The 14997-nt window shown below is 41.0% G+C and overlaps 1 protein-coding gene across 15 annotated transcripts in view; it reads left to right on the top strand.

The window, feature by feature from the left end:
- rapgef2b (Rap guanine nucleotide exchange factor 2b) overlaps positions 1–14997 on the top strand; it is a 104271-nt gene that overhangs the window by 63345 nt on the left and 25929 nt on the right. For 10 of the 15 annotated variants that reach the window (XM_042219450.1, XM_042219445.1, XM_042219446.1 and 7 more), the window contains one exon: positions 2331–2348. The exons of 3 other annotated variants lie outside the window; for them this stretch is intronic. In XM_042219450.1, the coding sequence (XP_042075384.1) occupies positions 2331–2348 (18 nt within the window). Of the gene's footprint in view, positions 1–2330; positions 2349–9150; positions 9964–14997 lie in introns of those variants that run through there. 2 more of the 15 variants (XM_042219455.1, XM_042219456.1) reach the window with 2 other exon arrangements.

The following is a 14997-nucleotide window of genomic DNA, read 5'->3' as shown; positions in this document are numbered from 1 at the left end:
TATGCAGTCAGTGTTCTCATCTGAAAAGCTACTCTGAAAATTCAAGTTTCCATCATTAGACACTCTGCAGACAGTTCTGTTATTTAAATCGATGGAGGCAGATATATAAAAACACATTTCTGCTTCTAGAGATGAATCGGGGCAGTGAAAGAGGGCCGTGTTTAGGATTCAACACATGCCTCCTGCGTGCTCAGAGCAGTGAGTTGACACTTGTGTGCCTTGTTCAGAATGAAAACACACACACACACACACACACATATATACACGCACACACTTGATCTTTATATATTCTCTGTAGCAAATGCTCATAATCTCCATTTCTCATTCGCTCTCCATTTTGCACTTAATCTCACACGCTCCATCTCTTCCGCTAATATCAACAGCCATTTTTGCTGTCGACCTGACGCACACACATACCGACATGCACACACAGATTGTGTCTCTGATCTCTCACTCAGGCACTTGCTAGAGGTCTTTGTGCAGATTCTGTCACTCACTCTGAAATGAAATGTCAATGTGGCTCCTGTTAAGGCTTTGTGTTTACCACGCTGCCGATTTTATCCATTACAGATTTTAAACATATTCCCATCTGTCCCCCCCCCCCTCCAATAAAACTCCTCAGACCCCCTGAAGACACCCCAAACTCTCTGTGTGGATGAATAATATTCCTTCCTCTGGGTTTACTTGGTGTCCAGCAGGACATCCAAGGCCCCAAACAGATGTTCTATAATTACACAAGCAGCAGGAGGCAGGCAATCAATACTCCTTTTACTCCTTTTCTCCACCAAGGAGCCCTGGTGGTTAGCAAGGCCGCCCTATAATCAGAAGGTCGCAGGTTTAATCCCAAACAGCCAATGTGTCCATCAGCAATCATGTGCTCTGTTGGAGTGTCCTTGACAGTGACATTGCTCACTCATCCACTGACCGCTTTAAGATGTACAGTGAGGCCCAGGAATATTTAAGCAGTGACGCAGTTTTCACATTTTCCGCACCACAGCAGACGTGAAGTGAGAAATTCGAGTTGCAGTTGAAGGGCAGACGACTCTCAGCTTTAATTTAAGGTGTTGAACAAAAATATTGCATTACACACTGAAGAAGTTTGTGTGAGGATGTTATCAGTTTCTCCGAGATGTATTGATCTTCAGAAGCACTTCAGAAAATGATATATGGGCGATTCTACAGATGGCCCATATGTCATCGGTGCACTTTGTGGATGGCAGGTTTAAAAAAGAAACAACAATAAAAGTTTTTTTGATCTGACTTAATTTTTTTTTTTTCTTTCAGGTCTTCTTCATAGGTCATAATATTGTATTTTGGTGACTTTGGTGTACAGACTCGTGCCTCTACAATATTTAAGAGGCTGGACCAAGCTAGCAGTTAGCTTAGCTTAGCCTGGCATAGTTTAGCGTAAACACTGGCAACAAGAGAAACTGCTAGCACTGTTCAAATGTAATAAGTCCTCCTACCACCACTCCTAAAGCTCATCCATTATTGCATCACATCTTGTTTAATCCTTACAGTAACCCAAGTGTGTGGACAACAATGTGTAGCTTTATTGCACCAGGTTGCCCTTATCCTCGTTTCCGGTCTTTATACTAAAGCTGTTCTAATCCAGGTAATCAGCTGGAGCTTGATATTTATTGAACAAACATGAGTGTGTTGTCAACCTCTCCTAACTCTGTGTGAGAGAGTGAATGCCTGTATTGGTTTTCGGAAAATGTGGTCCTATTCCTGCCTGTGCTAAGCTTGCTTCACAGATAAGCTGCTGTACTGAGTGCTGCATGGTTAGCAAATGCAATTTTTAAAGAAAACCCAGTGAGTCTTATTGTCTGCTTAGAGATCCAAATTAGCCTGCAGTGGTAAGGAAAAAAACCCAGCAGTTGGAAGTGATCTGTTCAGTAGTCTACAGGCATGCTGAGGTATGTGTGTGCAAGGCAGAATAATGATGCAAGTGAATGTGTGTTCTTTATAACAGTCCTTGTCTAAGAGTACAGAGAAAAGTTATATTTTCACCTTGAAGATGAATTGGGCTGTCGAGTCCTGGAACAATGAAAGATTTTGCCATGTAGGTCGATATCATCTTTGTTTTCAGAGGAGATACACTTTGGCTGAAGTTATCTGCCTTAACATGGGAACTCTTGTCATAATAGAATTTAATCATATAGAAAAACTGTCAAGTAACAGAACAATAGAAACTTGAAAATGGTTGATTTATAGATAGCCGTGGAGCTTTTACCAACTTTTTTTCTCACTCGACTAGCAAGTGACATGTTTGATAACTTTGATCTTTTCTCCTTTTTCCACGGCGCTCTCCTTAACCCGGCTTCCAGGAATGCAATAAACCCCAGGTACCGTATCTGTTAACAGTGTTATGTCTTGTTTCCTAGTGTGGGTGTGTTTCTTCTTCTGTCTGTGTGTTCTAGATGTCTGTGTTTGTGCTTCTCCTTGTGGTTTTATCTGCGTCTCTTCCCTCATATCTGTAGGTAGTAGTAGACTTCCTTAATAAATACATCGACTTCCTGGCATGAAGGCTGATAAAGGGTGAAGTCTGCACCACACACACTCCAATTGAATTATCACAACATCAGCATGATCAAATTTTGGATTATTATTCCTGCTGTGTGGGTGTGGTTCTGGTTGGTCTTGCCATTGCTGCTGGATTGCTCGATCATGATGGCTTTGAAAAGTGTAAAACAGCTATTTCGAGACCTATCTAACCTCTAAAAGAGCAGTTTATGCAGCGCAAAGTGTACAAACATAGCATTACCAATAGGTGAGGAAGGGTATATACCATATCTCAGTATTTCATCACAGAGTCCTGCAGTGTTTAAGCAGAGATGGATTATGACAAAGAGGTTGAAAAGATCAGGGCTCAAAGTGTTGAGCAGTCAGACTTGCTGATAAATGCAGAGAGAACAAAACCTGCCACTTTCGGCCGCAGAAAAGCTGAGCTCCTATTTTTAGAGCTGTCCTTTGTGACAACCTGCTCCGCTTCAGCTGTGCAGGGACACAAAAGCCCCGGTGTCGAAATAGGCATTGTATAGGCACTACACCAAGGAGTAGAGAAACAGTTTCCTACACTTATCTCCTTCCTGACTTAATTATGTTCTTTATCAATTATTGATTCATTCATCATTTGGGCCATAAAATATACAGATCAGTCATAATATTGAAGATATATGTTGTCAAATTTTAAAAAATATAGACAGATAATGTTATGAGTTATATAATAAACTTGGTACACTAGCAAATAATTGTTTTAACCTGAAACAAATAATAAATCCTCGTTTCCAGTTTATTCTCTGAGCAGCTGATTATTCAGCACACCGCTTCAGCCCCAAAGGTTCTGCTTATTTTAAAGTAATTAAAATCTCAACAGTCTCTTGATTATGGTCATTGCTGAAGGAAATGATCATCCCTTTTATTTTCTGTAGTGTTATACATGTATATATGTAATGTAATAAATATGCATTTTCATTTACAGCTGCAGCTTAAGTTTCCTTTGTTTCTTTGAAATGAAACACCCACGCCTCTTTTCCCAGCATGGGCTACAGAGACACAATCAGTGTTTATAGTTATTAATAGCCAAATATCAAACATTATGCTTTGATGGAAATAGAGCAGATATTTTGGGAGAGTTCAGACCTGATAATACAGCTGTAACGCTGCCTCGTGCAAGCGAACAAAATCAGGTACTCATTTACAGGCTGCGCCTCATTTCTCAACCAGTGTGCTAGAACACGCTTACTGACATTTGATGTGCTTTTCATGTCAGTTTTGACATTCAAAGACCTTTTTTGAAAGTTGAGTATTTTCAAAAGGCTTGACAGATGACATTTATTTCAATGGTAATGAGCCTGCACGGCGATGATAACATGGTACTCTGGGCGTCTTTTTAATGGTGTTTATCACTTAAATTTGATCAAAATCTCTCCAAACAATTAGAAACAAATGTTAGATTTGTTTACTGTAGTGACCGGGTAAATAAGGGGTAAAATGACAACTATCTCACCAACTCATTTCTCAAAGTTCCCTAAAGCTGTCAAAACGCTGAGAAAGTGGGAATGTGATGATTGTGGTTTAGTGTTATTTTTCTTGGCTCTGTTTGAAATGACAGACCTGCATACAGACATGAAATCAGCCTTTTATTAAACCTCCTCATATTGAAATGTCAGTGGTACTGAATTGATACTGATATGAACCATGATCTGTCAATAAAATTGAAGAATAGAACTTGCATAAGGTAATATCTTCTTATGTAAATTTGTAAAAGGCAATGAAGTGTTGAAATCTAAAAGGTAATTCAGAAGGTGCATTAAATTCCATACGAACAATTAATCCATTTGTATCTGACTCTGCACACTTTCCAGCAATTTAAAGTACGAAGCCGGTTTTAAATCCTGACATAATGACCATGTGTCTCATTAAGGTTCTATTAACTAGTCATTGTGCACTCTTCCCTCTAACTCATCAACAGATTGAAATTGTTAGGATAGTTTTCACAGTGAAGGTAGTTGTACAAATGTGATTTGTATCATCTGCTACGGTTTGCAGGTCTACTGAAGATCTCACCGTAAATTCTCAGCCCAATTAACGTCAGTGTCAGCCAGATTGTTTGTCCATCATATTGGTATAGACTGAAATATCTTAACTGCTCTTGGATGGATTGTTTTGGAAAAATGTGCAAACATTGATGGTCTCCATAGAAGGAATATTGATAGTCTTTTCTTATGACTAAATACTTCCAAAGCTAATCGGATTCCTGTCAGCTTCATCTTTGTTTGGCCAGTGCCAGTCACTGCATTTTGCAGGGATGTTTGATAAGATAGTGGGAGTTTAACAGCCCTGCGCCAACACCTTGGTCTTGGTCATGTTCCTTCTACTCATTTCTAAACAGTGTTTGTGGTGTGGCAGAATTCATTGTCCCTGGAGAAACAAGTTTGACGTCATTGCCATCAGGGTGTGAGCTTGGTCTGCAAAGGCTTTATGATGTTATAGACTGTCAAGTTAATATCCACATGAATGCCAGTCCATCCATCTGATCCATCCTATCCAGGTGAACACTGATTGATTTCAATATTTTTGCTAATTGGTACATAAAGACCCTATGAATATCTTGAATTTAGCTGATCCTAATAGCGTTGTATGCTGCATTTGGGATTTTACTGATAATGAGTTGATGGTGTCCATCAGTTGTTAGTTGTATAGTTTTAGCTTTTCAGGTGCATTTGAACTTTTGTGGTTAAAGATTTCCTTTTCTTTCCACTGATTAAGAATGAGTCGACACATGCAGTTGTAACTGTGACACTAAAACCACATAACTCTGCTCGCTCCGACAGCATTCAGTGCTAACGACTTCCAGTTCATTCGCTTCTACAGTCAGTCGGTAACTTGATCCGGAAACCTCTAGTCACTGATCAACCTGTCACTCATTTGGAAACTATCTCACTTTGTTGCTTATTCTCTGAAAGCATGTCTTTTGATTCACTTTTCCTATTTATGCACCTTGTAGCAGGTGCACGGGCACAACAGATGTTATGCCCCCGTGAACCTACAAGTGTAATCTTTCAGATGTGCCTGGTTGCCTGAGTTTCTGTCAAATTATTTTCAGAGCAGCGTGGAGGTGATAACAGCTTGAAAAATGAAATGATCCCTCGGGCTGTAGCAAGTATGAAAATGGAGTCTCTTTATTAGATCATCTTTTGCGTTCTAACAAAGTTATTTAGAGCCAGCGTAATGGGACTGGCATCAAGGATTAATGCGCTGTGTTCTCTCTACACGTGGGGTTACAAATTCACCGAACAAGGTTAGAGACAGATCAATAAATCAAAGTATGTTGAGTTTGATCCTCTAATGGCCACTGTGTGTCTTCCACAAAGTGCTGATGTATAAGGTGTCTGTGGCTGATTGATCCTATGGAGTTTTTTTTTAGTCATCTTATGAGCATAACAGCAAGTCGTTGGGTTTTTTGTTTAATTTTTTTGCTTTTTTAGTTCAAATAAATCAATTAAGACAAAAAGACAAGTATACATTAACAGGTGTAGTACTTAAGTAAGATGTCTGTTTCAGATTTTTCTAGAGCTTAAAGGGTGTCCTAAAGACAATGCATCATACACACAGTAATCTGTTAAAAAGAATAACTCCTGTCATATTTATTGTTCTGATTTTTTTTTCTGATAAAAAAATATAAGTTTGTGTGCATTAAAGGAGGTTAGTGGTCTGTGGTGATAACCTTCAATTCACTGTGTGCCAGTAAATCAGGTTAATAAAGTTTTGTTTTTTTTAACTTCTTGGGTGGGCAACTCCTCCACAACTAGGATTTACTGTGGGATCAGCTGAGTGGACAGAAATGTCTGTGAAATCCTCCATTGCTCAGTCATCTGCAATACCAGTGATGTTGTTTTATCCATGTGTCTTCAATCTGCTTTCAACTATCCCAAAAGAAAGATCATGAGGTGATGACATTAAAGTTTGAGTAACTACAGCTCAGTCATGCAGTGCTGGTTGGTTTGATTTTGTGCATGTATGTCTGGGATTTGGCAAAGAAAGGCATTTTTCTCTTGCATTATTTTTTTCGTACATGTTGCTGTAATACTGAACAATTTGATCCTGCTTTGCTGGTGCCAAGAAAATGCTTGATTTATGAGTGCCTTATGCTGCTATCGCCATTGAAATACTTGGCTGTGCATGTGTGTCATGTCTATGCAGGGGTGTTTGATCCAGCAGTGTAATGAGTTTTTTAGTGCCCTAATGCCACATATCAGCAGGCACAACACAATCACATGGCCTTTCCCTATAAATGCATGGAACAATTGAAGCCTGACTGGGTTCACAGGCGGTTTACAAATGGCAGATGAGGCCCCTCACCCACCTCGTGCATTTAGCACACACTGCAATTAAGATCAAGTTCATTGCTGGTGTTTCAAGTAGCATTTTTCATGTCACTCTGACAATCTCCCAAGATCGATGCTCACCTGCCTCTTTCCCTTTACCTTGAGCTTGTGATTAGTCACTAAAAAAATGATTAATTGGCTTGTTTGTTCCTTTAAATGAGCTTGCTATGAAAGCTTTAAACAAGGGGGGCTGGGCAGGAGGGTCTGATATTCCCCAGACGCAACCACGTTGCCGAGGTGATGTAATGATGCCCTGGTCCTCCCCCCGCCGGCAATTGTTGGAGACATTAATGACTGGGCTGCACAGCCAAGCACCTGAGCTTTTTGGTTGTTTTGATACATTACATCATGGCTCCGGGGCAGGAGAGGTGATGTCATACCGGGTCTCCAGCTTCCCTCCCCCTCTCCACCTCCCACTCACATCCCCATTGCTTTGACTGGAGCAGCTCCAAAACCAGCGTGTAGTACGCTGCTTTCTAAGCATTGTCTGAAGCGGAGCAGCCAGACTCTTTACTAAAAGGCTACAGCATCAGCTGTCTGCATACATGAAAAAATAATGTGTCAGTGGTTTTATTGGATTAGTTATTGTTTCATTTTCAAATGTTCATCAGTCTTTGTCAGAAATTAAGTTTATATTGCACGGGCTTTACAAATGGTTGTTTGCACCATTTAGATCCATCTTAAGTATGAGGCTCTAAAATCATATTATGATTCCTGCTTATGGATGTGAATAATATAGAGCTGCAGCAAAGCACTGCTTCATTTTTGATTCATTTGTGATGCTATGAAATGCCAAAGATACTGCCTGTCACAGCTTCTGCATGATACCTGCAGGTTATGTTTTGTGTTTTGGCCACAGTCCAGAACCAAAAAATACACATTATATTAAAGTGAAGTTAAAAAAAAGTGCCAAAAAGGTTCACCGTTTTAGTTAATGTGCCTAAAAATAAATTTGTTAGTAATATTTCTCGTTTCATGTTGTGTAACAAAGTGATGCATTGATGCCGAAAGGGAACTGATTCATCCTTCTCCAGCAGTTTTGCAAAATGCTAAAAAACAGACAGTGGTGACAAAATGACTGAGACCTGCAACAATGCAGGAAAATGATAACTGAACAATGACCAAAAGAATAAATGATAATAAATGGTATATCTACTATTCGAGATTCTATGTGATTTTATAGTTTAATCTGCTGTTGAGTATAGATAACGTGTAAACAGACACGACTCTTCTTTTAATGTTTTGTGCTCTGCGTGTTGTTTCTAAGCTTAATTCCTGGTTGTTTTGTGGCGAGTAGCAAGCTGGCCTGTAGTTTGTTGCCTTTGGTTTGCTGTCTAAATCCTCATTGTTCCCTGTTGTGCAGTTTCTGTCATTGTGTAGTCCTCCTCATATCTCAGTCTGTCAGCAGACCTTTATATATATATATAGATAGAGAGCCTTCTATTTATCCAGTATCTAGAGTCTCCACAGGCATGGCCTCCCACCTGAACACACACATATAAGAAGTACTTTTCTTCCTCTCAGAAAGCAAAATGTAATGTTGTGTGTTTGATTGGTGATGCTGCTGCTCGCTGTAGTACAGCTGAGTGAAGTGGAAGAGTCCATTGCCACTTTTCTATTTTATGCACTCTCTCCCCTCCCTGCCTCCATTTCAGCATGTCTTGCTGCCTCCGTCGCCACAGCAACTGAAGGCCCTAGAGGGTGTGTAGCGGGCTGGATGGGTAGATGAGTGGGTGGGTGCAGGGGGCTCGTGCTCACCCAGTTGCTATGGCTATTCCAGCTGAGTGACAGTGTGACATCATTGCTACCAGTCTGTGTTCCTGCAGTGAGCCCCCTGTGAATGCTTTCACCTCTCCGGAGAAGCAATGCTACTGTTTCCTCTCTTTCCATATTTTACTCTCATACTCAGGAGGAAGTGCTGCCATCTCTCCACCCAGGAAATGGCTTTCCTTTTTCCGTTTCTATGCCAACAAGCTCCAGCCATGGTCTGGTGCTGAAGTGAGGGATAATGGCATTATTCCACTGTGCTCTTCTCTACCAACCAATTCTTCATCCCTCTGTTTCCCTCTACCTCTTTTTACCTTTTGGACTTATCGCCTTCCTCCCACTTCTCAGCTGTGTATCACCTTCTATCTCTCCTTGGACATTGCTTTTCATCCATCTTCCTCATTTTTATTTAATCATCCACCCTCTTCTATCTCTCTATCAGAGCTGAGGTGTTGTAAGTCCTCCAGATGAGCACAGCCATAGTGGCTGCTCTGACAGCATCACTCTCAGGCAGGGAGGAGGTCCTTATCCCCCCACCCCCCTTCCTCTTCTTCCTCCATCACCACCACCACCTCCCTCCCCCTCCTCCACCACCACTGACACACATACACACATCCCCCTGCTCCCGTTACAAACAAACCGCTGGGTTTAACGTACAGTACCTCAGCGGAGGCTGCAGGCGTCTCGGTCTTCAAATAATCTAATGGTGCATAAAGGCGTGCGTGTGTGTTTTCGCGTGTGTCGCTTTACTTTCGCGAGAGGGAGGGAGAAGGAGATAGAGAGGGAAGGAAGGCGGAGGGAGTAAACGTGAGTGAAAGTGTTGTCAGCCATTTTTCCCATCTTTTTCCCCTGTTTCTGCGTTCTTATCGCGCGCCGCTGCTCTCCGCTTGGAGATGTGATTGTCAAGTGCGCGGAGAGAAGACGCTGGCTGTTTTTCTTCGCTTGGATAAAAGGATTTTCCCCCTCTGTCCTCCTCCTCCTTTTCGGTGATTTTAAGATATTTCTGTTGGAAGAAGCGGGGTGGCTGGAATAAACGCAGGTGGTGGTGTCGGTTTGGAGTGTCAAATCAGGCCAAGGAACAGCGGATACTCCCAAAACTGACAAGCCGCCGCCTCCTTCCAGGGAGACGGCGCAGCTGAGGGAGGGGAAAGGGCAGGTCGCTTTGGATGAAAATGAGGGTCTATGCTGTAGCATAGAGCAGGTCCGGGATGTTAGATTTTAGCCCGGTGAACATTTTTTCATTATGAAACCATTAGCAGCATCAGACAGCAATGGAGTCCCGAGCCAGCAAGATAAAACCCCGGTAAGTAGCCTATCGACTTGCAGCGTTTTTTTCTCCATCTTTTTTTCTGTCTCTCGCCCTCATTTATGACCCCGTAGATATGATTACCGGCCGTATAATGGATGTGCATCAGATTTCTATCGAGCCTGCACAAGATGAATGAACGCAGGGCAGACCAAGGACGCATCAGAAACCCGAATCACAAGCTGATTATTGCCCCGTCGAGCCTCCGATGTGTGTCAGTGTGTTGTACTAGAAACGGCCGCCATGTGCTTGCTGTCACTTACGCGCGCAGACACGCGCACAACTGCGTGAATCTTACATTATCGATCTGCCAGGACATTAGAGTAAAATATTCTAAAAATAAAAAATCAGAGCGAGGTCAGTAATGGTTCAGTGCCACGTTGTACCCACGAAGGCCCTTGAACAGTAGCCCTTATTTTCCTGTGGTCAAACACGAACACATCGTTGCAGATGTAGCCTGTGTCTGTGTTTTAATGACCGACACATCTTTCTCATCACGTTTAACGACGCAGTGAACGTGAAGAATAATCGTAAGTCGCTAAAGTGAAATTAGCTTTGCCATCGGAGATACAAGCAGTGAATCTTGAATCCCGGGTGTATTTTTTTTCTTCCCTTTTCTGGGAGATGATGTCATGTGTTCAGAGAGCTCCCCTAAATTCAGTTAGTCCACCTTTTAGGCTCCAGGAGCTGTTACAGCCGGGTCGCATTACAGAGACTGATGCACGATGAGTTATTTTAAAGCATAAAATGGTTAATTCAGCCCGAGAACACACAGAAAGGATGTTGGGTGTTTTTAATTGCGCCCCCCGTCTCTCTCCCTCCCTTATTACCTCGCTAAAGTTGCTTCTAGTTTGAACCACCGGCTTCTTGCTGGTGGCGCTGTCCGTGGTGCTGGAAGCAGCCGGTAGCTCCAGCAGACACTGGAGGCCTGAGCAGATAGATCGACTGTCAGCACCGCTGGCATCACTCACACATCGCGACCGCACACATCCATTCACACACATACAGAGACAAGGCCGTAAATCACACTGATGGACGTTTCCTGGTTTGCAGAGCACAGATGCTTAACGAAAAATCACCTTAATATTCCTATAATAGACATGGACATGTCACCCTAGATGAGATGGCTCATCTTCTTCCCTCTCAGTTTATGCTGCTTCCCTCAGGGACGCCTGTAGGTGACCAAGGCCCTAACAATACTCATATGAAGTTGTTTATACAAGATCGATCCCCCCACCCCCCCAAAAAATGTGGCATATTAAACATCTTCTTTTTTTCCCCCCTATTGCAACTATCCATCTGCAGATCTTTAAAGCTTATATCATTTTGAAGTCTTACCTATAGCTACACTGTCATTTTAATAGGATATAAGCCATTACAATGGATACACAGTATAGCACCTTATGGCTGCCGTGCCTTAAGCACTTTTCCATATTTTAATGATTGGCACATATGTTTAGGCCTATCTCTCCAAATAAACATGTTCATTGTCACTTCAGTCATTGCATATAAATTAATTTTGAGAGAATAAATTGACTAATTTCCCAGAAATCTAGCAAACACCACAGAGCATAAAAAGAGTGCTTTACACACTTATGATCTTAAATCATTTATTATAGGATTGCTGTAATCACTGTTAATGAGGAAGGGGCCAAACAGCTGTCAAGTAGCACATAATTCTAATTAAAGCATTGTTGCTGGCAGGATAGAAGAATTTCAAGCGCCAAAACATGTTTAGAGTCTGGAGCGCATCGCACTTACTTGTCTAACCGAAAACTTAGACAAATTATACAGACAATTAAGTAAGTTAACAAAAGGGCAAGAATGGAAAATTACAGAAAGTAGACTGCAGTAATCGTGATCATCTTCATCATCTGTATCTTACTCTTTTTCTTCCAATTTTCAGACTAATTGTTGTTAATTTAATTGTATTCCTTTTCACAAGCTATGAAAAGATCTTTAGCTTTGGTATCAAACTTGCCCTTATCTCTTCTTACTGTCTTACCCCCTTCATTTGACTTTTGTTTTCTTATGTTCTTAGCATACAAATGAAGGCTTGTGTAAATAGTCCCTTATCCCAGCAGGAAACCCACCATGGGTAGAGTCAATAAAAGCCACTAGATCTTATTACAGCAATCACACTATCATCACCATTGCTAATCTTTCCCATGAAAACGTATGGTTTCATTTATCTTTATTGCAACAAGTTACATGCTAACTAATAGTTCATGTTGAATTCTTGCGCTTTGAAGAGGCTTTATGGCTGGATCTTTTGGTGATGGAAGAATAGCATTTCTCATTCACAAAATTTGAGAGAAAAAATTGATTTCCACAGATTGAAAAGCAATATCCAAACGTTTTGTCAGATAATACGTTGTGCCTTTATTCATCTTCATCTTGAATGTCAATAAAAAAAAACTTGGTCTTTTTTTTTTTGTTTGTTTTTTACTTTTCGTAAAGAAAAAACTTTTTTTTTTTAGAAGTGTAATATTGCACTTCGGCAGAAAAACCTTTCACAGTGTTTGACATTTGGTAAAAAATTATTCCAATGACAATATAGTGGATTGCCTCATTGTAGGTAATATTTTCTCCCTATCTAACTGCTGACTTGTGTGTTACTGACTGGTGGAGCTGTATCTGGGGAAGGGAAAGCACAGAGAGCATATCAAACCCATTTAATCGGACACCCTGCCCAAAGGATTTTAATCTCTTGATCCGTGAGGCTCAGGAAAGCGAGAAGCTGCCACTATGGTCAGGGAAAACTCTGGGATGTGCCTGTTGCCTCTTAGGCATCCAGGTTGTCTATTTTTCCATTTTGTAACAAGCAGAGAAAGTTTTAAATCCCATGTGAAATGTATAAAGGAGCAGCACAGCTTCAAGCTATTTCACCAGCAGAAAATCAGAAATGAATCATAAAAAAATCCCTGGTTTTTTTTTTTGTTTTGTTTTGTTTGTTTTTTGTTGTTTTTTTTTGGTTTGTTTGTTTTTTGTCCAAACTTTAAACCCAACCACTGAAATTTGTTTTCAGTGGAAGTTAAAATCTGCATTTTCCATTGTGGCAGACTGGTGACCCTCTAGAACGGAAGTCTAGTGTAGCAGCAGTGATTCACTCCCAGCATATAAAGGCAGTAATGAGATTGAGAGCCAGCCAGGGTTTCCACCCAGCAATCTAGGTCATTAGGTCTGCAGTGTAATTTAAGGAGCACCACATCTGCTCACATGTAGGCAGAGTTCAGTGTTGTGGCTCGAGCATTAGAGCGACGCTTAATCCTCCTGTGACAGCTGATTGTACGTATTTTCGGCTCGCGCTTCTGCAGAGTTCACTTCATTTGTTTGCCAGAGAACAGTGAATGTGGAGCACAGAAAGCCCTATATACAGTAAGGTAGGAGAATAGAAACACATTCACACTGTGGCAGATGTTTATTGTCACCAATATACACCAATTTAATAAACAATGTTTTACTATGGATTGTGCATATCCGTTGGGGTTAACAGCCCATGTATGTACAATACCGTATCATCATGCTGCTAATTGAAAATACTTAATGAGTCAGTCATTATTGTTGCTCTGTCATCCATCTTGGCCCAGTCTTGTGGATGCCATTGGGCCAAATAAGTCAATGGATCACATGCTTATGGACTGCATGGACCCTGGGTTATTGACTGACAGACGGCTGACCTAAATGAGTGTAGAGAAAGGATTAAGTGTTTATTATCCTTTCCCGTTATCCTGCTTTCTGGTCCTCCCTTTATCTCTGGGTCTTTCCAGGGGGAGGGGCTTGTGGTGTTCCCCTTTTTAAAGTGCATTATTATTATTTATTCATTTATTTATTTATTTATTTTTAATTCTCCTATTATTTATTTTTGGAGGAGGAGGGGGGACTTTTTTGCCTGGTTGTGGAAACCAGTTGGGATAATATCGACAAATCTTACATGGTCATTTTTGTTTGTACGCGCAGAAATGACAATATTCACGTAACCTCTGTGCACTCTCCCTAACTGTATGTTAAAAATATTTCCAGTTGCAGATTTTTTGTTATCTTTTAATAATCTGTATTTGTAAAGAATAGGGTTTAGATTTTTCTGTGTTTCCGTTACTGTAACAAAACCCAGAATGCATCAGAGCCCTTCCCACTAGTTTCTCGTTTGTCTGTGGTGCTCAGCCCTAAGTTTGTTTGTTTTTTTCCTGCAAATTGTCTTTAGACATTTTAAAGCCTTTTTTTCCCCTCAAAAAAACCTAAACTTGTTCATATTTCAGGGACTGTTTTCAGGTGCAGAGCTGTCTGCATTTCAGTACTCCTGGAAATCAACTCAAAATAAAATGCAGTGCTGCTTTGTTAATGATAATGGAGCATGTAAGAGCAACAATGTACCTCACTGGTGTGTATTTGAGGCCAAGCTTTCCTCGCTTCCAGCTTTGCTGTAATCCCAGAGTACAAATTTCCTTTGGGATAAACGTGACGTTGATGACAGGCCTCAAGGCTACATCACTCTAGCGAAAAATGTCTAAGCTTAAATATAAATTGCTAGAGCTCCAATATAACCTTATGTCTGAAATTTGTATTGCAACGAGTGACGTATTACGCCGTAAAAGTCATCAAAATGAAATGTGATGAGGCTTTATCATTACAGATACAAACAGACAAAAGAGATTCATCAGATAATATTTGTTCAGTAATATTGTGGAAGTCAGCTGGAGGCACTCAGGGTGAAGTCAACCAGACGAGGGAGTGAAAAAAAGCAGCCCGAGGCGGGATAGAGAGCGACTAGGCCCTCCGGTCGACCATTTTGGTTGGTGCAGCCAGCCAGATAATTAATCGTGATGGCAATCTTTGACACAGTGTAATCACATCACACCTCGGTGCCACAGGAGCAGCACTGTCTGGCTCTTGGTCTCTTGTCACTGACACATGAAGGCGCTTTGTGAATTGATATGTCTCAGGTTAAAATTTTTCACTCACAAAGGTCTCCAAATAACTTCCAAATCAGTTCAGTGCTCCAACATATTCAAGCCCTTCAGTTTTATTGTG

Source organism: Haplochromis burtoni, unplaced genomic scaffold (assembly GCF_018398535.1).
Source record: "Haplochromis burtoni strain Fernald_Lab_line unplaced genomic scaffold, NCSU_Asbu1 Contig_33, whole genome shotgun sequence".
Lineage (NCBI taxonomy): Eukaryota > Metazoa > Chordata > Actinopteri > Cichliformes > Cichlidae > Haplochromis > Haplochromis burtoni.
This window is presented reverse-complemented; position numbering and strand designations above follow the sequence as displayed.